Source organism: Oncorhynchus tshawytscha, linkage group LG11 (genome assembly GCF_018296145.1).
Source record: "Oncorhynchus tshawytscha isolate Ot180627B linkage group LG11, Otsh_v2.0, whole genome shotgun sequence".
NCBI lineage: Eukaryota > Metazoa > Chordata > Actinopteri > Salmoniformes > Salmonidae > Oncorhynchus > Oncorhynchus tshawytscha.
The window spans coordinates 6,521,655-6,549,344 of NC_056439.1; the positions used below are offsets into that span (position 1 = coordinate 6,521,655).

Genomic DNA, 27,690 nt, shown 5'->3' on the forward strand with positions numbered 1-27,690 from the left:
TGGAGTGTGACTGTTTGAGGTTGTGGACAGGTGTCTTTTATACTGATAACAAGTTCAAACAGGTGCCATTAATACAGTTAACGAGTGGAGGACAGAGGAGCCTCTTAAAGAAGAAGTTACAGGTCTGTGAGAGCCAGAAATCTTGCTTGTTTGTAGGTGACCAAATACTTATTTTCCACCATAATTTGCAAATAATTCTTTAAAAATCCTACAATGTGATTTTCTGGATTTATTTTCTTCTCATTTTGTCTGTCATAGTTGAAGTGTACCTATGATGAAAATTACAGGCCTCTCATCTTTTTAAGTGGGATAACTTGCACAATTGGTGGCTGACTAAATACTTTTTTGCCCCACTGTATGTCAGCTAAAGAATGGTTCCCAGATATCCTCTGTGTACATCTGAAGACAAACTGCTACGATTTCTCCCCATTGTGGACACTCCTATGTCTGATAATGTTACTCAGTTTGCACTTGAAGGGCTTATCCTTAGTGTGAACGGTCTGGTGCTTCTTCACATGGTTCACCTCAGCAACGTGCTTTACACACGTGGGGCAGGCATACGGCTTGTCGGTGTCCGTCCTAAGGCTCGACCTCCCATGATGTGACCCAATGACATCAGAGGAGGTAGAAGCAGGAGCCACGCTCAGGTGGTTAGTCTTTGAGCTCCCTCCTTGACCTCTAGTCATTGTTTGGGTGTTGTTGGCATTGTGTGCTTGCTGTGTTATAGACTAGGTACCTCTTGTGGTGAATACCCATCCTGACCATGTCTGTATTGGTGGGGTAACTGAGGAAGGCTAAACCCAGATTCAGGCCCAGGCCTTGTATGAACCCAGTCACCAAGCATTAGACGGGACCCTGAAAGAGAAGACATACTTTATTTGTTTTCGACTTTTATTAAAGTAACAAATTCTGTATCACTCACTATACAATATACGTTGTCCGTGTGCATTTTCTGCTGGTGTATCCTGAGGTAGCTCCTCTCCGAGAAACTCTTTCCCCAGTGCGTACAGGCCTTTCCCCCGTGTGGACCTTCAGGTGTATCTTCAGATGGTGCTGGTGGGAGAACCTCTTCTCACACTGGGGGCAGCTGTAAGGCTTCTCCCCTGTGTGGACCCTCTGGTGCCTCTTCAGGTTGGACAATTGGGAGAAACTGGCCCGGCAAAGATGACAGCTGAAAGGTTTCTCCCCTGTGTGCATTCTCTGGTGGATCTCCACCTGTTTGGGGAAACTGAAGGCTTTCCCACAAAATGAACACGGGAAGCGCTTCTCTTTGCCACCAGATCTGCTGATAGCGTCTCTACTACTGTCATTTGTCAATGGCCTTGTGTAGCCTTTTAGTGTTGAGGCACTGGCATTGTCTGAGGTCTGGTTTAACATTAGGAGAGTGTGAGGAGGATGAAGACCAGGGAGAGTCTGTGTTGTTGCAGGGTCCATGTTCCAGTTTATAGATCCTATAGAAGGCAGGCTGAAGGCAGCACCTGTTAGGGGGTTAACCTGAGATGCCATCAGTCTCTCTGAATCACAACTATAGGAGCAGGACGGAGCATCGCTAGCAGAGTCTGTGTCTGTCCTCTTCTGCCGCATACGGACACCTCCCCGTCCCTGCAGACCAAATCTACCCCTCGCCCTGGTCTCAGCCAGTCTGTTGTCATGGCGACTAAATTTGGTTTTTGTTTTGTGTTCGACTGTCTGTTTCTGGTTGTGGTTAAAGGTGTTGTTCCCCACTCCAGACTTGAGGACGCTGTCCCATCCACTGACCTCCACTATGTCACCTCTGGTCCTGGACTGGTCAGTGATGTTGTCCCCTGGGTCCTTGGCTGCACCAGTCTGGGAATCCAAGATGGCCACCCAGTCTCCACTACCAGCCTCCAGCCAGCCACCTGCAAGAAGAGGTTACAAAATAGACTTTACAAACATGACAGAGAATTCTACATATGCAGTTTTTTTGTCAATTACCTGGAGAAGTTCATACAATATGTGTGTTTTTGTATGTAAACATTAGTTGTATTGATTTCATGAATGAATGAAGAAAAATATAAAATAATAGCCAGGTGCATTACTATTCCCATTGAAGATCTATTACTGTATGTAGGCTATGTGTATTTCTCCCTTACCTTGCTCCCCCATCTTAAGTTCACTCAGCAAATCAATACTCTCTGGTCTGTCTTCTATTGTCTCCTCTTTGACCAGCAGCAGATCAGGCTTCCCATCCTCCATGTCTACTGACTGTAAGAGATACAGAGTGAGAGGATGTTGGATCAAGAAATCTGATATCAGCACCTTGCTATGGAGCATCTTCTGATTGGGCAATGAGGGATTGACATGAGTACTATGCAAGCATGTTAGTTGACGTGATACTTTGCAAGCGTGTTAGTTGATTTGACTTTCTGACACTCTTTAATGGTTTGATACTTCAAAGGCATGATCCCTCACTTAAGACACAATTAATCAAGAACAGGGGCCATATCCACAAAGCCTCAGAGTAGAACATTGGTCGTAAGTGCTGAGAATAGAGACATTGTACTTCTACTCTTATGAGTAAAAATAAAAGCTATGCTTGAAGCCTCTTTAGTCATGAGTCCCACCTATTTTACAGATATTTAGGGGACCTCATGAGCTTTCCTAACCAGTTAAGATTTATCAGCAGGTGTCTTGATAATATAAAAGGGCAGTGAGTCAGTGGTTCCGGTGCCAGACAGGAAATTGCTTTAGAGTTGTTGAAATAATGTATTGATATTTCTATATATATATATATATATATATATATATATATATATATATATATATATATATATATATATATATATATATATATATATATATATATATATATAATCTAGACCTACATGCAACAGTATTCCCATGTAGGCCTGCGCCTTTGACAATGATTTCACAAGGTTTAATTCACATGATCTGCCTAAATACTAACAACCACTAGGCTAATAAATAATCATACATTGAGTGTACAAAACATTATGAATACTTGCCCTTTCCATGACAGACTGACCAGGTGAAAGTTATGATCCCTTATTGATGTCATTTGTTAAATCCACTTCAATCAGATGAAGGGCAGGAGACATGTAAAAAAAAAAAAACACAAAAAAAAAAAACATTTTAAAGCCTTGAGGCATGGATTGTGTATGTGTGCCATTCAGAGGGTGAATGGGCAAGACAAAATATTTAAATGCCTTAAAAGGGATACAGTTTGATACACACAGGAAACTGTGTGTATCAAGTATGGTCTACCACCAAAAGGACATCCAGCCAACTTGACACAACTGATGGAAGCATTGGAGTCAAGATGGGCCAGTATCCCTGAGGAACACTTTCGATACCTTGTTGAGTCCATGCCCTGACAAATTGAGGCTGTTCTGAAGGCAAACTCAATATTGGGAAGCTGTTCTTAATGTTTTGTACACAGTGTATTTTTCATAGATGGAGAAATAGCATCACGGACAAGGTCAGTCACAAAGTATAAAATCTCTATCTAACCGGTATCTTTTGATTAAATTGTCATTACCATATGTTTGTTTAAAAAAAATCCTCAAATGTGTGTGCTTATCATCGTCTCAATGCAGCCATCTTCTGGCAACTCCTAACTGGTTAGGATACCTCTTGAGCGCTCTTAAATACACCTTGAGATAGGAATGTTGATAACCGGCTCTTACTCCTGTGTGTAAAATTAGGACCAAATTTGCATAACTGAAATTTCAGGCAGTTGGATAACTACGGGCCCTGGTCCCCACCTATCTACATAGTGTTCTTTGAGGAAAAGATCATGATTATTAGAAAGCAAATTACGGACTCCTCTTTAAATCTGCGTATTCCTTCAAAGATCAGTTGTCCTGAGTCTACACAACTCTGCCAGGACCTAGGATCAAGAGAAACACTCAAGTGTTTCAGTACTATATCATTTGACACAATGATGAAAATAATCATGGCCTTTAAACCTTCAAGCTGCATACTGGACCCTATTCCAACTAAACTACTGAAAGAGCTGCTTCCTGTGCTTGGCCCTACTATGTTGGACATAAATGGCTCTCTATCCACCGGATGTGTACCAAACTCACTAAAAGTGGCAGTAATAAAGCCAAACCTTGACCCAGAAAATATAAAAAACTATCGGCCTATATCGAATCTTCCATTCCTCTCAAACATTTTAGAAAAGGCTGTTGCGCAGCAGCTCACTGCCTTCCTGAAGACAAACAATGTATACGGAATGCTTCAGTCTGGTTTTAGACCCCATCATAGCACTGAGACTGCACTTGTGAAGGTGGTAAATTACCTTTTAATGGCATCAGACCGAGGCTCTGCATCTGTCCTCGTGCTCCTAGACCTTAGTGCTGCTTTTGATACCATCGATCACCACATTCTTTTGGAGAGATTGGAAACCCAAATTGGTCTACACTGACAAGTTCTGGCCTGGTTTAGATCTTATCTATCGGAAAGATATCAGTTTGTCTCTGTGAATGGTTTGTCCTCTGACAAATCAACTGTACATTTCGGTGTTCCTCAAGGTTCTGTTTTAGAACCACTATTGTTTTCACTATATATTTTCCCTCTTGGGATGTCATTCGAAAACATGTTCACTTTCACTGCTATGCGGCTGACACACAACTGTACATTTCAATGAAACATGGTGAAGCCCCAAAATTGCCCTCGCTAGAAGCCTGTGTTTCAGACATAAGGAAGTGGATGGCTGGAAACTTTCTACTTTTAAACTCGGACAAAACAGAAATGCTTGTTCTAGGTCCCAAGAAACAAAGAGATCTTCTGTTGAATCTGACAATTAATCTTAATGGTTGTACAGTCGTCTCAAATAAAACTGTGAAGGACCTCTGCGTTACTCTGGACCCTGATCTCTCTTTTGACGAACATATCAAGACTGTTTCAAGGACAGCTTTTTTCCATCTACGTAATATTGCAAAAATCAGAAACTTTCTGTCCAAAAATGATGCAGAAAAATTAATCCATGCTTTTGTTACTTCTAGGTTAGACTACTGCAATGCTCTACTTTCCGGCTACCCGGATAAAGCACTAAATAAACTTCAGTTAGTGCTAAATACGGCTGCTAGAATCCTGACTAGAACCAAACAATTTGATAATATTACTCCAGTGCTAGCCTCCCTACACTGGCTTCCTGTCAAGGCAAGGGCTGATTTCAAGGTTTTACTGCTAACCTACAAAGCATTACATGGGCTTGCTCCTACCTATCTCTCTGATTTGGTCCTGCCGTATATACCTACACGTACTCTACGGTCACAGAACGAAGGCCTCCTAATTGCCCCTAGAATTTCTAAGCAAACAGCTGGAGGCAGGGCTTTCTCCTATAGAGCTCCATTTTTATGGAATGGTCTGCCTACCCATGTGAGAGACGCAAACTTGGTCTCAACCTTTAAGTCTTTACTGAAGACTCCTCTCTTCAGTGGGTCATATGATTGAGTGTAGTCTGGCCCAGGAGTGTGAAGGTAAACGGAAAGGCTCTGGAGTGTCTCCTGACCCCTCCTGTCTCAGCCTCCAGTATTTATGCTGCAGTACTTTGTGTCGGGGGGCTGGGGTCAGTTTGTTATATCTGGATTACCTCTCCTGTCCTATTCGGTGTCCTGTGTGAATCTAAGTGTACGTTCTCTAATTCTCTCTTTATCTCTCTCTCTCTCTCTCTCTCTCTGAGGACCTGAGCCCTAGGACCATGCCCCAGGACGACCTGCCATGATGACTCCTTGCTGTCCCCAGTCCACCTGGCCGTGCTGCTGCTCCAGTTTCTACTGTTCTGCCTTATTATTATTGGACCATGCTGGTCATTTATGAACATTTGAACATCTTGGCCATGTTCTGTTATAATCTCCACCCGACACAGCCAGAAGAGGACTGGCCACCCCACATAGCCTCGTTCCTCTCTAGGTTTCTTCCTAGGTTTTGGCCTTTCTAGGGAGTTTTTCCAAGCCACTGTGCTTCTACACCTGCATTGCTTGCTGTTTGGGGTTTTAGGCTGGGTTTCTGTACAGCACTTTGAGATATCAGCTGATGTACGAAGGGCAATATAAATACATTTGATTTGGAGCAACGAACCGCCCTTGCTGTCTCTGCCTGGCCGGTTCCCCTCTTTCCACTGGGATTCTCTGCCTCTAACCCTATTACAGGGGCTGAGTCACTGGCTTACTGGTGCTCTTTCATGCCGTCCCGAGGAGGGGTGCGTCACTTGAGTGGGTTGAGTCACTGATGTGATCTTCCTGTCTGGGTTGGCACCCCCCCCCTGGGGTTGTGCCGTGGCGGAGATCTTTGTAGGCTATACTCGTCCTTGTCTCAGGATGGTAAGTTGGTGGTTGAAGATATCCCTCTAGTGGTGTGGGGGCTGTGCTTTGGCAAAGTGGGTGGGGTTATATCCTTCCTGTTTGGCCCTGTCCGGGGGTATCATCGGATGGGGCCACAGTGTGTCCTGACCCCTCCTGTCTCAGCCTCCAGTATTTATGCTGCAGTAGTTTGTGTCGGGGGGCTAGAGTCAGTTTGTTATATCTGGAGTACTTCTCCTATCTTATCCGGTATCCTGTGTGAATTTAAGTATGCTCTCTCTCTTTCTTTCTCTCTCGGAGGACCTGAGCCCTAGGACCATGCCTCAGGACTACCTGGCATGATGACTCCTTGCTGTCCCCAGTCCACCTGGCTGTGCTGCTGCTCCAGTTTCAACTGTTCTGCCTGTGGCTATGGAATCCTGACCTGTTCACCGGACGTGCTACCTTTCCCAGACCTATTATTTGACCATGCTGGTCATTTATGAACATTTGAACATCTTGGCCATGTTCTGTTATAATCTCTACCAGGCACAGCCAGAAGAGGACTGGCCACCCCTCATAGCCTGGTTCCTCTCTAGGTTTCTTCCTAGGTTTTGGCCTTTCTTGGGAGTTTTTCCTAGCCAACGTGCTTCAACACCTGCATTGCTTGCTGTTTGGGGTTTTAGGCTGGGTTTCTGTACAGCACTTTGAGATATCAGCTGATGTACAAATGGCTATATAAATACATTTGATTTGTTATTATTATGATCTAAAAGGCTAAACTGATCCTAGATCAGCACTCCTACTCTGAGAAGCTATGTGGATACGGGCCCTGACCTAATACCATTCAGACAGTAGGTCACAGTGGGCTAACCTCAGTGAGACTGTGTGTGGTTCTGTGCTGCTCTGCTGGTTCCTCTGTGGGTTCAGGAGGAGGTGTAGTTTGGTTGTCCTCCATGACTATGGTCCCGTCAGTGTTCCCCAGACCCTCCTCCTTCACCAGCAGCACCTCTGGACCCTCCTCCTCCTGGAAGAGACAGGTGATACAGATTACACTGACATACACTCCCTCTGGTACGTACACACGCACACTCGCACACACATATAATAAACACACTTTCAGCAAGTGGAGGCCATACTTACGAACATTAGAACAGGTTTGAGTTCAAGGTTAAGTTTAAACATCAGCCAATTAAAATCGCTGACATAGTGGCATGTGATCAAAGGCTACATGTCAGCTGTTTCCATTACATAAGCTTGCAAATTTATCCCTACGCTAACCTACTACGCTAATCAGCTGGTCGCTTAAACTTAACCTTGAACTTTTCTAATTTTTGCAAGTATGGCCCGGAGTGTTTATCAATCCCCACAACGTTTGAGTCCTATACTATAATTACATAATGACTTCATTGTTGTTAAACCCATCATGGTGGACATATGATGTGGGTAAAAATAAGTCAGGTATGATCAGTCAAAATTCACCATCAGTAGGTGTTTGTTAGTGTAATAGACTATATAGGGTGTTTGTTAGCGTAATAGACTACAGGGTGTTTGTTAGTGTAAGACTATATTGGGTGTTTGTTAGTGTAATAGACTATATAGGGTGTTTGTTAGTGTAATAGACTATATAGGGTGTTTGTTAGCATAATAGACGACAGGGTGTTTGTTAGCATAATAGACGACAGGGTGTTTTGTTAGCATAATAGACGACAGGGTGTTTGTTAGCATAATAGACGACAGGGTGTTTGTTAGCATAATAGACGACAGGGTGTTTGTTAGCATAATAGACGACAGGGTGTTTGTTAGCATAATGACAGGGTGTTTGTTAGCATAATAGACGACAGGGTGTTTGTTAGCATAATAGACGACAGGGTGTTTGTTAGCGTAATAGACGACAGGGTGTTTGTTAGTGTAATAGATGACAGGGTGTTTGTTAGTGTAATAGACTATATAGGGTGTTTGTTAGTGTAAATCAAATTTGATTTGTCACATACACATGGTTAGCAGATGTTAATGCGAGTGTAGCGAAATGCTTGTGCTTCTAGTTCCGACAATGCAGTAATAACCAACGAGTAATCTAACCTAACAATTCCACAACTACTACCTTATACACACAAGTGTAAAGGGATAAAGAATATGTACATAAAGATATATGAATGAGTGATGGGACAGAGCGGCATAGGCAAGATGCAGTAGATGGTATAGAGTACAGTATAAACATATGAGATGAGTAATGTAGGGTATATAAACAAAGTGGCATAGTTTAAAGTGGCTAGTGATACATGTATTACATAAAGATGGCAAGACGCAGTAGATGATATCGAGTACAGTATATACATATACATATGAGATGAGTAATGTAGGGTATGTAAACATTATATTAAGTGGCATTGTTTAAAGTGGCTAGTGATACATTTTTTTTTACATCAATTTCCATTATTAAAAGTGGCTGGAGTTGAGTCAGTATGTTGGCAGCAGCCACTCATTGTTAGTGGTGGCTGTTTAACAGTCTGATGGCCTTGAGATAGAAGCTGTTATTCAGTCTCTCGGTCCCTGCTTTGATGCACCTGTACTGACCTCGCCGTCTGGATGATAGCGGGGTGAACAGGCAGTGGCTCGGGTGGTTGTTGTCCTTGATGATCTTTATGGCCTTCCTGTGACATCTGGTGGTGTAGGTTTCCTGGAGGGCAGGTACCCTCTGGAGAGCCTTACTGTTGTGGGTGGAGCAGTTGCCGTAGCAGGCGGTGATACAGCCCGACAGGATTCTCTCGATTGTGCATCTGTAGAAGTTTGTGAGTGCTTTTGGTGACAAGCCGAATTTCTTCAGCCTCCTGAGGTTGAAGAAGCGCTGCTGCGCCTTCTTCACAACGCTATCTGTGTCGGTGGACCAATTCAGTTTGTCCGTGATGTGTACGCAGAGGAACTTAAAATGTACTACCCTCTCCACTACTGTCCCGTCGATGTGGATAGGGTGCTCCCTCTGCTGTTTCCTGAAGTCCACAATCATCTTCTTTGTTTTGTTGACAATGAGTATGTGAGGTTATTTTCCCGACACCACACTCCGAGGGCCCTCACCTTCTCCCTGTAGGCCTTCTCGTCGTTGTTGGTAATCAAGCCTACCACTGTAGTGTCGTCCGCAAACTTGATGATTGAGTTGGAGGCGTGCATGGCCACGCAGTCGTGGGTGAACAGGGAGTACAGGAGAGGGCTCAGAAAACACCCTTGTGGGGCCCCAGTGTTGAGGATCAGCGGGGTGGAGATGTTGTTACCTACCCTCACCACCTGGGGGCGGGGAATATATACGGCTGTGATTATAATCGAAGAGAATTCACTTGGTAGATAATGCGGTCGACATTTGATTGTGAGGAATTATAAGTCAGGTGAACAGAAGGACTTGAGTTCCTGTATGTTGTTATGATCACACCACATCTTGTTAATCATAAGGCATATCCCCCCCCGCCCCTCTTCTTACCAGAAAGATGCTTGATTGTGTCGACACAATTCGTGAAGAAACCAGCTGACTGCACCGACTCCGTCAGCATCTCTCGAGTGAGCCATGTTTTCGTGAAGCAAAGAACGTTCGTCTCTGATGTCTCTCTGGAATGCTACCCTTGCTCGGAGTTCATCAACCTTGTTGTCAAGAGACTGGACATTGGCGAGTCGTATGCTAGGGAGTGGTGAGCGATGTGCCCGTCTCCGGAGCCTGACCAGAAGACCGCTTAGTTTGCCCCGCCAGCTGGGATCCGATCCATTGTCCTGGGTGGAAGGCAAAACACAGGATCCGCTTCGGGAGAGTCATATTCCTGGTCGTAATGATGGTGAGTTGACGTTGCTCTTATATTCAGTAGTTCCTCCCGACTGTATGTAATGAAACCTAAGATTACCTGGGGTACCAATGTAAGAAATAACACGTAAAAAAACAAAATACTGCATAGTTTCCTAGGAACGCGAAGCGAGGCGGCCATCTCTGTCGGTGCTGGGAGTACTCTAGACTATATAGGGTGTTTGTTAATATAAGATTATATAGGGTGTTTAGTGTAATAGACTATAGGGTGTTTGTTAGCGTAATAGACGACAGGGTGTTTGTTAGCGTAATAGACAACAGGGTGTTTGTTAGCGTAATAGACTATATAGGGTGTTTGTTAGTGTAATAGGGTGTTAGTGTAATAGACTACATATGGTGTTTGTTAGTGTAATAGGGTGTTAGTGTAATAGACTACATATGGTGTTTGTTAGTGTAATAGACAACAGGGTGTTTGTTAGTGTAATAGACGACAGGGTGTTTGTTAGTGTAATAGACTATATAGGGTGTTTGTTAGCGTAATAGAGTATAGGGTGTTTGTTAGCGTAATAGACTATATAGGGTGTTTGTTAACGTAATAGACTATATAGGGTGTTTGTTAGCGTAATAGACGACAGGGTGTTTGTTAGTGTAATAGACTATATAGGGTGTTTGTTAGCGTAATAGACTACAGGGTGTTTGTTAGTATAATAGACTGGGTATATTTAGGAAGTGTATATTGGTTATAAAGCACTGTTGGGTGTATGCATAACAGGGTGAGATAAGATGTCTGCTAAAGAGAGTCTCAATGAAAGTCAGAATGAAAAGTTCCATTTTGTGTTTACTAAATATAAACAAGTTTTAAATACACCATATGAAAACCACACAAGCACGTCTCAACAAAAAATCAGCATGAAGTTGATAAACTGCCTACATTTTCTAATTAACAGCGTTGGGGGAAGTAATGAAATAGGCATTTGTGAACATTAAATAACCTACACAGTACAAACACAATATATAACAGACCTTTTTGGCTTATATATGCCTTATTTTTCACACAATGTCCGGATGCAATATTCTACCCAGGAATATTCAACACTGAATGAAATCTGTTACTCTCGTTCTTCCAAATTCATCTGTGGATATTTCCTGCTGACAACACTGACAATTCATCTTTAATATAGAGTTTGATCTAAACTAAATAAGCTATGAATAGGAATGGTTTTTATTTAGTGGTATGGTTTTTCTGCTGGTGTATCCTGAGGTAGCTCCTCTCTGAGAACCTCTTCCCACAGTGCGTACAGGCGAACGGCCTTTCTCCCGTGTGGACCTTCAGGTGCCTCTTCAGGCTGCTAGCCTGGGTGAAGCGGATATGACACTGGGGGCAGCTGTAGGGTTTCTCCCCTGTGTGGACCCTGTGGTGCCTTTTCAGGTCACCAGCCTGTGTGAAGCGCATGTGACACTGGGTACAGCTGAAGGGTTTCACCCTTGTGTGGACCCTCTGGTGGATCTCCACTGTCTGGGGGCAGCTGAAGCCTTTGTTACAGAACATGCAGAGGAACTGTTTCTCTTTACTATTGCCTGATATAGCCCTGTCGTTTGAGTTCAATACCTGATTGAAAAGGACGCGGCCGTGTGAATTGGAAGGCCCCATTGATGTGGACACTGGGTCGGGATCCCTGGGCGAGTGTAAAGGGGAGTGGGTCACGACATTTGGATTTGTCTCTAAGCTTTCCCTGTAATCTAAGAAACCTCTGCCCTGTGAGTGTCCGTCTCCTAGTTGACTATCTGCATTCCATGTGGGAGGAACGTCGCCTTCCACTTTCACAGTCACTTCATCTACGACCAGACCCTCCCCTTTTTTATCTAGGCCCCCTTCTGAGTATACACTACTACTGTACCAGTCCCCTCTAGACAGATCAGTTTGTATCTCTAATCCCAAGGATATGTTGCCAGGGTCCATCTCTGTAGTGTAATAAGACCGATCATTGCCAGTCTCTAATGCGTCTCCTGAGTCCGGATGGGAATGAACCGTCCTCAGGCTTGGGTTACCGTAAAGTAAAGACTCTGAGCTGGAAGCAGGACGACAGCCCAGTGGCCCCAGCCCCAGTCTCTCTGGGTCTGATCTGTGGTCAGATCCTGTGTGTAAAAGCCTTTGTGTTAAAGTTAAATTCTCGGTGTCCGTCTCTGACTTGAGGACGGCGTTCGGCGTTCCACTGACCTCCGTGATGTTGCATCGGGTCCTGGGCTGGGGGGCAAGGTCCTCCGTGGCTACAGGGGGTGCCACTACAGCCGCTGCTCCAGTCTGGATGTCTCTGCTGAGTTGTGGGTCCTCCTCTCCTTCAGACTTCTCCTGCTTGACCAGCGATGATCTTTCAGGACCTGGAGCCTCTGCATCTGCAGACTGACAAGAGGTTATTATTCATGAGTAGGATTGGAAGGGATGTAACTATTTAACCAAAATGCATCCGTCCCAATTTAAATGTTTCAGATACAACTGCATTGGTCCGCGGATCCCAAACCGATCCAAACGTAGCACGCTTCGGTCAGAAAGTCCATTCAAACATTATGAAGCGCTGATTCACTAACATGTTACTTTATTTCTACCTTACCATACCTCATCTTTTGTCACAACTAATGCTTCCTCTATTCAGTGTCAAACTAAGAATATACCTGTGTCGACAGTCATTGGTCGACAAGTCAGCTTGCATGCCGAACAACCCCAGGAAATATCAGTAGCCTAGTTAAGCTGCTGAACGGGGGCTTACAATAGATTTTTAGATTGTTCAGGTTCACCATCAGCAATACGTTTCGGTGTTTTGCTTCGAACAATCAGTATATATGGTCATTTTTAGATATACAGGGTAAAGTTCATCATTTCAGATTGAGGACAGCAATCTGGCGCACTGCATGGCAAAAACGTGAGGAGAAAAGAAGCTCACTAAACATCCAAACGGTCAAAACCCTTTGTTTTTGAGATGGGGGTGAAATCCAAAGTTGTGCTTCTATTCATTGGCGATGTCATAGATAATTTTTTAACAATCAATATTGATACATTATGAGCTCCAACACTAATTGCAAACATGACAAGTTAATTAGTGGGTGATGGTGATTTCAGAACCAAAGTGGGGACACAAAAACACATATGCTACATTGACCCCCCTAATCAGCTAGTGGTACAGACCTAGAATCCCATTTGGTTCAGATCATGTGCCTAGTACATACGTAATAGACATACAGTTAAAATCGGAAGGTTACTTACACTTAGGATGGAATCATTAAAACTCGCTTTTCATCCACTCCACAAATTTCTTGTTAACAAACTATAGTTTTAGCAAGTCGGTTAGGACGTCTATTTTGTGCATGCAAGTCCTTTTTCCAACAATTGTTTACAGACATTTTTTTCACTTATAATTCATAGTATCACAATTCCAGTGGGTCGGAAGTTTACATACACTAAGTTGACTGTACCTTTAAACAGCTTGGAAAATTCCAGAAAATTATGTCATGGCTTTAGAAGCTTCTGATAGGCTAATTGACATCATTTGAGTCAATTGGAGGTGAACCTGTGGATGCATTTCAAGGCCTACCATCAAACTCAGTGCCTCTTTGCTCGACATCATGGGAAAATCAAAAGAAATCAGCCAAGACCTCAGAAAAAAATTTGTAGACCTCCACAAGTCTGGTTCATCCTTGGGAGCAATTTCCAAATGCCTGAAGGTACCACGTTCATCTGTACAAACAATAGTACGCAAGTATAAACACCATGGGACCACGCAGCCATCATACCGCTCAGGACGGAGAGCGTTCTGTCTCCTAGAGATGAACGTACTTTGGTGCGAAAAGTACAAATCAATCTCAGAACAACAGCAAAGTACCTTGTGAAGATGCTGGAGGAAACAGGTACAAAAGTATCTATATCCACAGTAAAACAAGTCCTACATCGACATAACCTGAAAGGCCGTTCAGCAAGGAAGAAGCCACTGCTCCAAAACCGCCATAACAAAAGCCAGACTATGGTTTGCAACTGCACATGGGGACAAAGATTGTACTTTTTGGAGAAATGTCCTCTGGTCTGATGAAACAAAAATAGGTCTGTTTGGCCGTAATGACCATTGTTATGTTTGGAGGAAAAAGGGGGGGGGGCTTGCAAGCCAAAGAACACTATCCCAACCATGAAGCACGGGGGTAGCAGCATCATGATGTGGGAGTGCTTTTCTGCAGGAGGGACTGGTGCACTTCACAAAAAAGATGGCATGATGAGGATGGAAAATGATGTGGATATATTGAAGCAACATCTCAAGACATCAGTCAGGAAGTTAATACTTGGTCCCCAATGGGTCTTCCAAATGGACAATGACCCCAAGCATACTTCCAAAGTTGTGGCAAAATGGCTTACGGACAACAAAGTCAAGGTATTGGAGTGGCCATCATAAAGCCCTGACCTCAATCCCATAGAAAATTTGTGGGCAGAACTGAAAAGGTGTGTGCGAGCAAGGAGGCCTACAAACCTGACTGTTACACCAGCTCTGTCAGGAGGAATGGGCCAAAATTCACCCAACTTATTGTGGGAAGCTTGTGGAAGGCTACCCAAAACGTTTGACCCAAGTTAAACAATTTAAAGCCAATGCTACCAAATACTAATTGAGTGTATGTAAACTTCTGACCCACTGGGAATGTGATAAAAGCTGAAATAAATCACTCTACTCTTATTATGACATTTCACATTCTTAAAATAAAGTGGTGATCCTAACTGACCTAAGACAAGTTTTACTAGGATTAAATGTTAGGAATTGTAAAAAACTGAGTTCAAATGTATTTGGCTAAGGTGTATGTAAACTTCCGACTGTAAAATCCACAGAAGATGATGACTCAACAAGGAGAGATTACTAGAAACCAACTTGTTTTCCCCTTGTATCTGTGGATTCATTGTTAGAGTAGAGAACACATTTTCTGTGACTCAAAGTGGGTCGATATTCTACAGATCCAGCAAAAAATATATATATTTATATCCCAGGACAAATTAGCTAGCAACAGCAAGATAGCTAGCTAAAAGTCCATGAATGTTTCATATGTGTTGTGGTGGAAATTCAACACCAGGGACACCTGAAGTCAATCTTAACATGAATAACTCTTTATTATCAGCAAGCTGGAGAGGTTACAACAATCCTGTTCAAGTCTATAAGAAGCTCCGTTGGGGCGGTCCCAACAGTTGTCTTATATGGCAACGCACAGACAAGTTATATTTGCATGATTTAACAAAATTAATTCATCACTACCGGTGACTCGCACATGTGACTAACCAATGCCTCACAAGGCTCTCTCTCTCTCCAAGTTGAGATCTTCAAACAGATACCTTGGTTGTTCCCATAGCAATATTCTGGGCGTACTGCCAAGTTGAGGAACAGTAATGATCAGTCAGTCACCTGCATGAACCTTTCTAATTAGTTATTAGAAAGTAGCATTGATTCGATACATAAACATAACATTTCCCTCACCGAGTAACAACTGGTACCCAAATGAATATAGTTGGTTCAGAGTTCACTTTGATATTTCAACCTGCGTGTCCTGATCGTGTCTGGTGTGGATAGACAAAATCAACATGCGCGCAATGGCCGGTGTAGTCAGCATGTAAGAATTGGATGACAATGTCATAGGGAAGTCTCACAAGCTCCCCATTGGCAGATAAATAAGGATGCACATGTAAGCAAGTGAATAGCTGAATAGCCTTTCTGAAATAAACGGGAGGCATTTGATTTACAAAGTAACTCTTTTTTTTTAATGCAACACTATTACACTAACCTCTATCATGATAATGTGCTGGGTTGAGATTCCATTCCCCTCATCAACAGTGATTGGTTGGTCATCTCTCCATTTATTGTGTCCCGCTGGCTTAACAAAGCTCCTGTGGCCTCCAGTGAGATTTCCTTCACCTGAGAGAGTGATTGGGGGAAAGCGGAGGTTGAGTTAGCTACTGTCAATGCTCAAAGCTATATTGTACACTCTTGATAATGTCTAGAATTGGCAAGGATGCAAGGTAACACTTCTCATAACTTCTTGATATACTATTTATTGATTGATGTATTATGTTCCATGCCTCACATTCTTTTCAATGAGTAAATAACAGGAAATGTAGTAAATCAATAATCTGGTTAGGTTATAATATTGTGTCTTTACGCAAAATATCTAGTTAAGTAATCTGGGGAATTATTACATACATACTCATACATTACAACACCCAATTCTGGTTAACCATATATAGTATGTGGGTAACAAATCTAAAGTCACACATGCGCAGAGCGGAACGGGGCGACAGGCCTCGGCATTCTGCAAAAATGTAACGTTACCTCTTGCCATTCCTCTGTATCGGTCGAAGATCTTGATGCTTCTTGGACTGGCGAGGACGCGCTCGCGTGACACCTTCAATTCCAGTAGCTGTAGTTTCCTCCGCAATGCCCTGTTCTCTTTCTGGCTTTGAGTTATTTCCAAACGAAACACTGCATAGTCGTCGTCTACGACTTTACAGATCTCTGCCACGGCTGCATTCGCTAGCACCTCCATGATGGAGGCTATTTGAGTGTGAAAAACCATACAGTTATCCATTGTTAGCTACGCAGCTAGCTAGCTAGCGTTACCGAGATAACATCTATCAAGCAAGTCCCGTCTCAAACGCGAAATCACTACATTAATCACTACATGGGGTATGTATATTATGTTATACTGTTAAATTATTCATATTTTGAGTTCCAGGTTGTTAATAAACGTCTAAAGTAAAACTCTTAACTGTGAAAACGTTATTGGTCACTGTTTACGCCAGCGCCTTGTCACGACACAAAGAAAGTACTTCCGGGTCACGGATTTTGGAAATATTTCAAAATAAAAGTTTCCCATGTACTAGTAAAGTATCAACAACCTGTACTAATTCATGATATGTGAAATAGTAATTGTCTAAACATTAACCATGATTCAAATTTGTTCATATTTAAGTGATATTTTCATTACATTGAGGTTTTAAACATGTTCCAATGTCAAATAAATCCCTCCAATGCAATACACTATACATTATATACATATAGGCTTTTAGAGAGAACTATTCTAGGTGCTGAAGTAAAAGTGGGGTTGGGGTTACTCACTAGTGTCCGTAGAAGCTATATGGTGTCATTTCATGGGGGACTGAGGTGTATACTGTATGTCCAGCAACACTTTCAACTCCACCCACACCGTTGGTCCCAATGCAATACACTATAGGCCTTCAATTACATATTGGCTTATAGAGACAACTTCTAGGTGCCAAAGTAAAAGTGGGGTTGGGATTACTCACTAAAGCATACTTTAGTAACTGTAACTGCAGTTGCAGTGCAGTAAAACTGCAGTTGAACCACCGCAAACTGCAATTATTCTGCAATTGCTGGGTCCAAAACGGCAGTTATGAAACTGCAATGTTGTTTTGTAAGGAATTAATAATTGGGTTGAAAATGATGGGAAATGTGCACAATTATCCAAATGTTATACTAGTTATCATACAAAGAATAATTAAAAGTATTTCTATGAGATATTATGTGATTTATTTGTTTTTTCAAGTATAAATGCTCAACAATGTTTTTGTTGTTGTTGTGTGTGTCATTTATTGCAGAATTGCCTGTACGTTGTGTCGCAGTAAAAGGGGGGTTCCATTCTACTCAGGAGCACTTGTTTCCAAATTCACAGAGTTTACACCCAGAGGAGTGTTTCTGCTCATTTTGTGGCTTTTAAAGTGTGGCCAATCAGCTTAATAAATCCAATCGTTTTTTCATATTGCACATACATATAGCACTGGTTGTGTACAGCTTAATATCTATGTTCAATATGAAAAAAACTATTGGATTTAAGCTGATTGGCCACATTGTTTCAAATGACAAGTTAATGAGGGGTTTGTGGTTAATTACCCTCGTAAACAGAAAGGTCATTCCATTTGATTTTAATCACTTTTTGACCACACCCCTTTTGATTTGAATGAAACTTTCCATACATGTTTGCCCATGGTAGTAGTGGTCAGAAAGTGACATTCTTGGACCTGAATGCCAAAACATTCACGAGATAGAGCTGCCCCTTTTTGCATACCCCACCATACCATGAGACATCCATATCTTCAACACTGGAAAATATTATTGTTGGGTTTGATATAATTTAAAAGCTTAAAAACAGGGTTGTCAAACTATTTCAAATTTTTTGAAGTAAATGTTTTTTTAATAAAAAATCTAAAGTACTGTATCTAACAACACAAACTCAGATTTGTTTAATTTATTTTCGCATATGTTGTAGTTTAGACCCTAATTTACATCCTCTGAGGTGTATGTGTTGTGTCCGCCATCAGTTGAGACACAGCATACATACTCTTGAATACAGGGTGGGCGTTATTTCAATCATATAAATATAATTCATAGAATGGGCCTATCCCTTCAGACCACTGCAATTTAGCTGGTACACCATTGATATTGAAATTGATATTTTAACTTCCAATTCCTACTTACAAAGATGGCTGCCGGTCCACCCACTGTTGAATATCAACTTAAATGGGAATGTCTATTATCTATATTCCTATGATATCAATAGGTTTCATATGGAAGATTGACAGTAATTTAACTGATATCTCATTCAAGTCAACATTCTCTGATATGTGGACCTCCAACCATTTTTGTGGTACCATTTGAAAGTAGAAATTTCAATGTTATTCCCATTTTAGTACATTAATCAGCCAAAACATGACACCCACCATGTTTTCAAGAGCGTGCTGTGTCTCAACCGATGACGGGCATAAACACAAACATCTCAGATTATATCAAATATGGTCAAAAGCTGCAACATATGTAAAAAAAAAAAAAAAAGTTTAATTTGTTTTTAGATAATTGACATTAAAGTTAAAATGTTTTTTTTAAATTAAACTTTAATTTCAGGAAATTATCAAATAGTTTGACAACCCTGTATGCAAGCTTTTAAAATATTAAATTCAACTGTTTATCTTTCCCAGTGAGGAAGACATTGATCTCATGGTATGATGAGGTATGCCAAATGGGACAAGTTTGAGCACCTCCCTCTCCTGAATGTTCTGGCACTCAGGTCCAAAATGTTACTTTCTGACCACTTCTACCATGGGCAAATATGTATTGAAAGTTTTGTTCGAATCAAAAGGAGTGTGGGCAAAAACTGAAATCAAATGGCATGACCCAGAAGTCAACATGTTGTACACTGACTCAGTTTGTGAAGATCAGACAGTCTGGAATATCAACTACAGGTTCAATATTTCACCTCAGTCATCACCTGAAGGTAACTTACGCCATTTACTGCAAACTGCTTGAGGTCAAGGACTGTAGACTAAACACAGTGACACGGTGACATACATCTGTATAAATACAGCCAAAGTCAATTATCAAAGTCAAAGTTTGCTACAGCCATGTGAGATTCATAACAATAATACACATTGTGCCTGTGCTCAACTCTATTCCGTTTCTCTTTTATCCTGAAAAACTCCCCATACACATATCATGCAACCACCACTATGCTTGAAAATATGGAGAGTGGTACTCATTGTAATACAGATAATTGTATGTGTAGGGTAGAGGTGAGGTAGTCGTTCAGAAATCATGTTAAACACTATATTATTGCACACAGTGAGTCCATGCAACTTATGTGACTTGTTAAGCAAATTCTTGCTCCTGAACAAATGGGTTGAATACTTATTGACTCAATGGGGTTGACATGGGGTTTTGTGTGTAGGCCAGTGACAACTCATCTACATTTAATCCATTTTAAATTCAGACTGTAACACAACAAAATGTGGAAAAAGTCAAGGGGTGTGAATACTTTCTGAAGGCACTGTGTGTAATGGTTGTGGTGGAGTCTCTGTCCCTCACGGTTGGGTTCTGACTCAGGAATGGCTCCTGATGCATTGTCCTGGTTCAAGATTTGTGACCATCCGCCTCAGAGGTCCAGTCTCTCCCGCCAGTAACACTGAATATCAGCAGGTCTTCATGGACTGCAGACTGCAAACAAAGATTGTATAGAAAAGCATAACGGTTTATAAAATAAACTCTTTGCTTTACCCACAAACATGGCATATTATTACATGTTATCCACAGTCAAGCCCATCTCTAACACTGGGATTCAAGTACTTAACAATATGGAGCCAACACTCTGTCTCTACAATGATACAAAAATAACCAAGTCTGTCAGAACAGTCAATTTAGTATTTAATTTCAACAAAACGGCATTACAAATCACATTTATTGCAGAAAACGATAAGTGACAAGAAGAATAACTTCTCACTATGGTAACACTTTTAAAATACATTTGAGAATACTTTAAAAAGGTTCAACATTACATAACACACAGCTTCACTACTTCATGTCAAGTAAACATTAATTAAGGCACTATCATTATCTCACTATAAACACCAGTCTCTAAAGGGACAAAGTTTGTCACTTCATCAGTGAAGCATTTTTACAGACACAATCACACCAACCATCACCATATCTACTCTGCCTCATCATACTCATTATTTCCTCAGTTCACCTCATCTAGTTCCCTATACATCCAAAACCAACATAACTACAAACGAATTAGTACTATATTACATGCTGTGCATACAGGCAAACAGCCTTTCTCCCTTATGGACCTTCAGGTGCATCTTCAGCTGGTGCTGGTGGGAGAACCTCTTCTACCCACTGGGGGCAGCTGTATGATTTCTCCCCTGTGTGGACCCTCTGGTGGATCTCAGCCTGTTTGGGGAAACTGAAGGTTTTCCTACAGAACGAACACAGGAAGCGCTTCTCTTTGGCGCTGCCAACTGTTTACATCTCTACTACTGTCATTTGTCATGGGCTTGTGTAGCCATTTAGTCTTCAGGCATCGTCTGAGGACAGGTTTAACATTAGGAGAGTGTGAGGAGGACGAAGGACAGGAGAGTGTGTTGTCACAGGGTCCATATTCCAGTTGATAGATCCTATAGAAGGCAGGCTGAAGGCAGCACCTGTTAGGGGGTTAACCTGAGTCTCTCTGAGTCATCAGTCTCTCTGAATCACAATTATAGGAGCAGGACGGAACATCTCCAGCAAAATCTTTTCTGTCCCCACAGACCACACCCTGTTGTCATGAAGACTAAGTTCGGTTGTCGTTTTGTGTTCGACTGTCTGTTTCTAGTTGTGGTTAACAGTTGAGGATGCTGTCCCATCCACTGACCTCCACTATGTTGCCTTTGTTCCTGGCTTGCTCAGTGATGTCGTCCCACGGGCCCAATGGAATTTGAGTCAATTATCTGGTCAAGTTCATAAATTATGTGTGTTTTAGTATGTAAACATAAGTTGAATTGATTTAATTTTATGAATGAAGAGAAAATAAAAGCCAGATCCATCACCATTCCCATTGAAGATCTATTACTGTATGTAGGCTATATGTATTTCTCTCTTACCTTGCTCCCCCATCTTTAGTCCACTCAGCAGGCCAATGCGCTCTGGTCCATCCTCTTTTCTCCTCTTTGACCAGCAGCAGATCAGGCTTCCCATCCTCAATGTCTACTGACTGTAAGAGATACAGAGTGAGAGGATGTTGGATCAAGAAATCTAATATGAGCACCCTGCTATGGCGCATCTTCTGATTGGGCAATAAGGGACTGCTATTAATACTATGCAAACATGTTAGTTGATTTGATTACTTGACACTCTTCAATGGTTTGATAATTCAAAGACATGGTCCCACACTTAAGACAAAATCCATCAAGATCTGGGCCCGTGTCCACAAAGAGTCTCAGTGTAGAAGTTCTGATTGAGGATCAGGTCCCCACCGGTCTACATAGTGTGGTGGAAATTCTACCTTGAACTAATAATGAAGAGAGTCAAAATCAAATAAATTACTGTTATTAAAAACATATTATAATGAGGAGGCTGGTCGCACCACCCACGCAGGTGAGATGGAGTGAGACCCTCCTGTGCAAAGAATATAGGAGCATTTATATAGTCAAGCTACCCCATGCAAGCATCTGCAAAACACGTGACCCTGTGTATGTGTGTGTGAGGGGAGACAACTGGGTGAAAAGGTTGCCTCAGTCTGTCACAACTGAGTGAGGACAATACGGTCCAGAATGACAGGAAGTCACTCCAGACATACTTCAGCTAAGAGTAGCTCAACGGTTCCCCCAAGTTGGCCAAGCAAGCGCCTTTGACTGTCGGCCCAGATGATGTATGGTCGACCTGGTCACACACAAAGCATGAGTCTCTCGCCCAGAAACAGGCTCCAAACAGAACAATAGCTCTATGACTTGTGTGCAGAAGATAACACTTTTCCCTGTCTCCAGTTCAGCTAAGAGGAACCAGTTAGTTTCCGTCAGCTCTTGGCTGAGCGCCCAGATATGATGGGGTCATGCTACACACACAGAACAGTTAGAACAGGCATTTTATTAATGCACGCACACCTTTATATCTTATGAGTTAGTTTCTTTGACAATCTCAAGCCCAATGCCTGGGCGTAAAGGCATATTTCGGTACATAAGCATTAGTAAGGTTTAACTTCAAAATGCCCTCACAAAAGTCTCATTCATTATAATCTAAAAGGCTAAACTGTTCCTAGATCAGCACTCCTACTCTGAGAGGGTTTGTGGATACAGACCCTGACCGAATACCATTCAGACAGTAGTTCACAGTGGGCTCACCTCAGTGAGACTGTGCGTGGTCCTGTGCTGCTCAGCTGGTTCCTCTGTGGTTTCAGGAGGAGATGTCGTCTGGTTGTCCTCCATGACCATGTTCCCCTCAGGGTTCCCCAGACCCTCCTCACACCCCTCCTCCTTCACCAACAGCACCTCTAGACCCTTCTCCTGGAAGAGATACCTGAGGGCGTGTGTAATCTGTATCAGCTATGTACACACGTGTACACACTTTCAACATGGCGTCCCGTGTGGCTCAGTTGGTAGAGCATGGCGCATGCAACGCCAGGGTTGTGGGTTGATTCCCACAGGGGACCAGTACGAAAAAGGTATGAAAATGTATGCACTCACTACTGTAAATCTCTCTGGAAAAGAGTGTCTGCCAAAGGACTATAATGTAAAACAGTATTTACCCATCCCCACCTTGTTTCAAATCAAATTGTATTTGATGCTTACTTACAAGCCCTTAACCAACAATAGTTAAGCTAAATATTTTCTAAATAAAATAAAAAATAAGAGCACCAAAATAACGAGGCTACGTTGACTCGGTACCGAGTCAATGTGCAGGGTAACAGGTTAGTTGAGGTAATACGTAGGTAGGGGTGAAGGGACTATGCATAAATAATAAACAGCGAGTAGCAGCAGCGTAAAAAAACAAGTGTGTGTATGAGGGGGGTCAATGCAAATAGTCCGGGTGTCCATTTGATTAGCTGTTCAGCAGGCTTACGGCTTGGGGGTAGGAGCTGTTAAGAAGCCTTTTGGACCTAGACTTGGCGCTCCAGTACCGCTTACTGTGCGGCAGCAGAGAGAACAGTCTATGACTAGGGTGGCTGGAGTCTTTGACCATTTTTAGGGCATTCCTCTGACACCGCCTGGTATAGGGGTCCTACATGGCAGGAAGCTTGGCCCCAGTGATGTACTGGGCCGTACGCAATCCCCTCTGTAGAGCCTTGCGGTCAGAGGCCAAGCAGTTGCCATACCAGGCGGTGATGCAACCAGTTAGGATGCTCTTGATGGTGCAGCTGTAGACATTTTTGAGGATCTGAGGAGCCATGACAAATCCTTTCAGTCTCTTGAGGGGGAATAGGCATGTTTGGACCATGATAGTTTGTTGGTGATGTGGACACCAAGGAACTTGAAGCTCTCAACCTGCTCCACTACAGCCCCGTCGATGAGAATGGGGGCGCGTTCAGCCCTCCTTTTCCTGTAATCCATAATCATGTCCACAATCACTGCCAGGCCTCTGACCTCCTCCCTTTGAGTCCTATACCGTAGTTACAGAATTACTTAAATTGTTGTTAAACCCATCACGGTGGACATAAATGATGTTGTGGGTAAAAACAAGTCAGAAATGATCAATCAAAAGTCATCAGACAAACCTGACTAAAGTATTTTGACTTGTACAGTAGGTGCTTTTTAATGTGTGGGTCTAAAGAGTCTCAATGAAAGTCTTGGAATGAAAAGTCCCATTTTGTGTTTATTAAACAAACAAGAGCTGAATACACCATATGAAAACCACACATACATGTGTCTCAACTAAAAATCAGTATGAACTTGATGAACGGAATACATTTTCTCATTAGGTGTCTTGGGAAAATTTGTGACCACCATATAGCCTACACAGCACAAACAATATGAAACAGACTTTTATATATCTCACACGTCTGGATGCAATATCCTACCCAGGAATATTCAACACTGAAATTTGTTACTCTCATTATCCCAAATTTCTGATAAATGTATCTTAAATGCAGGGTTTGATCGAAACACCAGAAGCTATCAAGTGGAATGGTTACTTCCTATTTTATAGTGGAATGTTTTTTCTGCTGGTGTATCTTGAGGTAGCTCCTCTCTGAGAACATCTTCCTGCAGTGCGTACAAGCAAACTGCCTTTCTCCCGTGTGGACCTTCAGGTGCATCTTCAGGTGACCAGCCTGGGCGAAGCGCATGTGACACTGGGTACAGCTGTATGGTTTCTCCCCTGTGTGGACCCTCTGGTGCCTTTTCAGGTGGTCCTGGCGGGAGAACCTCTTCTCACACTGGTTACAGCTGTAAGGTTTCTCCCCTGTGTGGACCCTCTGGTGGATCTCCACCTTCTGGAGGCAGCTGAAGCCTTTGTTACAGAACATGCAGAGGAACCGTTTCTCTTTACTATTGCCCGATGTGGCTCCCCCTCCTTGAGCCCTGTCGTCTGAGTTCAATACCTGATCGAAAAGGTGTGAATTGGAATGCCCCATCGATGTGGACACTAGGTCACAATCCCTGAGCGCGTGTAAAGGGGAGTGAGTCGTGACATTTGTATTGGTCTCTAAGCTTTCCCTGTAATCTAAGACTTCTCTGCCCTGCGAGTGTCCGTCTCCTAGGTGACTATCTGCATTCCATGTGGGAGGAACATCCCTCTCCACTTTCACAGTCATCTCATCTACAACTATAACCGCCCCTTTCTTATCTAGGCACCCTTCAGAATATACACTACTACTATACTGGTTCCAGTCCCATTTTGACTGATCAGTCTGTCTCTCTAAATCCAAGGATATGTTGCCAGGGTCCATCTCTGTAGTGTAAGAACAAGACGGAACATCAACTTCAGTGTCTAATGCATCACCATCTACATGGGAATGAACCAGCTTCAAGATTTGTTGAAATACCGGTAAATACTCTGAGCCGGGAGCAGGAGGACAGCCCAGTCTCTCTGGATCTGATCCTGTGTGTACAGTTAAAGTTTTGGTCTCTGACTTGAGGACGGCGTTCGGGGTTCCACTGACCTCCGTGATGCTGCATTGGGTCCTGGGCGGTGCTGTGGCAGTGGTGGGGTCTTCTGTGACTACAGGGGGCGCTCCAGCTACTCCAGTCTGGATGTCTCTGCTGTGCCGTGGATCCTCCTCTCCTTCAGACCTCTCCTGCTTGACCTCAAGGCCAGCAGCCTCTGCAGACTGACAAGAAGAGGGGGGGTTATTACCGGTACATGAGTAGAATTTGATAAATGTTGTAAGGAAGTCTCACAAGCTCCCCTACGGCAGATAAATTAGGATGTACATGTAAGCAAGTGAATAGCTGAGGGGAGCCTTTCTGAAATAAACAGACATTTCATTTATAAAGTAACACATTTTTATGTAACACTATTACACTAACCTCTATTATGATAACATGCTGGGTTGAGGTTCCACTCCCCTCATCAACAGTGATTGGTTGGTCATCTTTCCATGTATTGTGTCCAGCTGGCTTTACAAAGCTCCTGTGGCCTCCAGTGTAATGTCCTTCACCTGAGAGGGTGATTGGGGGGGAAAAGAGGTGGTGAGGTTAACGCTGGGTTTCCCAAACTCCATCCTCAGGACCCAAAGGGGTGCACATTTTGGGTTTTGCCCTAAGACTACACAGCTGATTCAAATACTCAACTAATCATCAAGCTTTGATCATTTGAATAAGCTGTGTAGTATTAGGGCAAAAACCAAAACGTGCACCCCAAGGACTGAGTTTGTGGAAACCCTGGCGTTAGCTACTGTCAATGCTCAAATGGTATATTATACACCATTGAGAGTCTGCAATTGGCAAGGATAGGGTAACACTTCTCATAACTTATTGATATACTATTTATTGATCCATGTATAATGTTCCATGCATCATATTGTTTTCATTGAGTAAATAATAGGAAACGCAGTAAATCAAGAATCTTGTTAGAATATGATAGTGTGTTTGCACAAGTTAGCTGTACAATCCAAAAACTGACCAAGACCAAATTCTGGGTAACACATCTGAATACATTTGCATAGGGCAAGGGGGCGAAAGGCATTGCCGTATTTATATATATATATATATATATATATATATATGCAGCCTTCTGCAAAATGTACCTCTTGCCATTCTTCTGTATCGGTCGACGACCCTACTGGGACGAGTGGCGAGGACGCGCTCTCGTGTTGTCTTTTCTGCGAGTTCCCGTGCCACCTTCAGTTCCAGTAGTTTCTTCCGCAATGTCCTGTTTTCTTTCTGGCTTTGAGTTATTTCCAAACGAAACACTGCATAGTCGTCGTCTACGAGTTTACAGATCTCTGCCACGGCTGCATTCGCTAGAACCTCCATGATGGAGGCTATTTGAGTGTGAAAAAACATACAGTTAGAGTTACCAGCCATTATTAGCAGCTCGACTACTAGCGTTACCTAAATAACATATCAACCAAGTCCTGTCTCCAACGCAAATTAAAAACTACTTGGGTTAAGTATGTGATGCTGTGCAGTCAAGTCATATTGCGTTCCAGGGTGGTAATACACGTCTAAATATTAACAATAAAAACTCTTAGCGTGGATCTTGGTCACTGTTCACTTCCGTTCGTCTTAGTCTTCTATGATATCATTGCCGTCCGCAAACAAACGTTTAAAGGTGCATGCCGCCACCTACTGTGTTGGAGTGTGCATTAATCATGGTCTACCTAATTATGCACTACTAAGAAAAAATAACTGGGGGGAAAAGCCCTACTAACCCTCCCAAGCCCCCAACCCATTAAACTGTATTTATATCATTCTGAAACAATCCACCCGTAGGATTATTCAGCATGTCTACAACCATTTCAACGGTATCTGTTAACCCCAATAACTATTTTGCCGTATCCACAATAACCTTCAACCTGGCATTTCGGCTTTCCACAACCCGAGTCATGTTGATAACGTCATAGCTTTCTTTGGTAAGGTTAAGTTTTGTCACTATCAAAATGTCCTTTGACAGAGCACGTTCATGAGCGCAAGACTTCTGAACAGGTCTAGAAAACATACCAGCCCCAACAGTTGGTCCACTTAGTACAGGAGCAGCCATGGGAGCTCCATCACTCTGCACTGTAGTCATACCAATCTGTCTTACATCCTCTGATTCTAAATCTCTGAGCCTCTCGCTGCATCTGGCATCCACCAAATGGGAGGGAGGGCGACGACGTCATACAAAAAGTGAAATAAATCCAAAACCCATCCCACTCCTTCAA

At 42.7% G+C, this 27,690-nt stretch overlaps 3 protein-coding genes across 5 annotated transcripts in view; all 3 read right to left on the reverse strand.

The window, feature by feature from the left end:
* Nucleotides 1-27,690, reverse strand: part of LOC112261341 (zinc finger protein 184-like) — a 307,911-nt gene that overhangs the window by 189,643 nt on the left and 90,578 nt on the right. The gene's annotated exons all lie outside the window — the stretch shown is intronic.
* LOC112261336 lies at nucleotides 861-27,161 on the reverse strand. Its single transcript, XM_024436602.2, is given in 8 exon segments — nucleotides 861-1,014; nucleotides 1,017-1,880; nucleotides 2,115-2,226; nucleotides 22,730-22,891; nucleotides 24,517-24,519; nucleotides 25,486-25,653; nucleotides 25,853-25,983; nucleotides 26,572-27,161. Coding segments are annotated over 8 exon segments (1,860 nt in total). The 5' UTR covers nucleotides 26,852-27,161; the 3' UTR covers nucleotides 861-874.
* LOC121847786 lies at nucleotides 10,874-16,895 on the reverse strand. 2 transcript variants are annotated; one of them, XM_042330532.1, is made up of 4 exons: nucleotides 16,398-16,895; nucleotides 15,853-15,983; nucleotides 12,272-12,454; nucleotides 12,054-12,189 (listed from the first exon to the last, which is right to left on the reverse strand). In XM_042330532.1, the coding sequence occupies exons 1-4, from the start codon at nucleotides 16,651-16,653 to the stop codon at nucleotides 12,088-12,090; spliced, it is 672 nt and encodes a 223-aa protein (XP_042186466.1). In that variant the 5' UTR covers nucleotides 16,654-16,895; the 3' UTR covers nucleotides 12,054-12,087. The 2 variants fall into 2 exon arrangements, with proteins under 2 accessions (XP_042186465.1, XP_042186466.1); XM_042330531.1 differs by having other exon boundaries at nucleotides 10,874-12,454.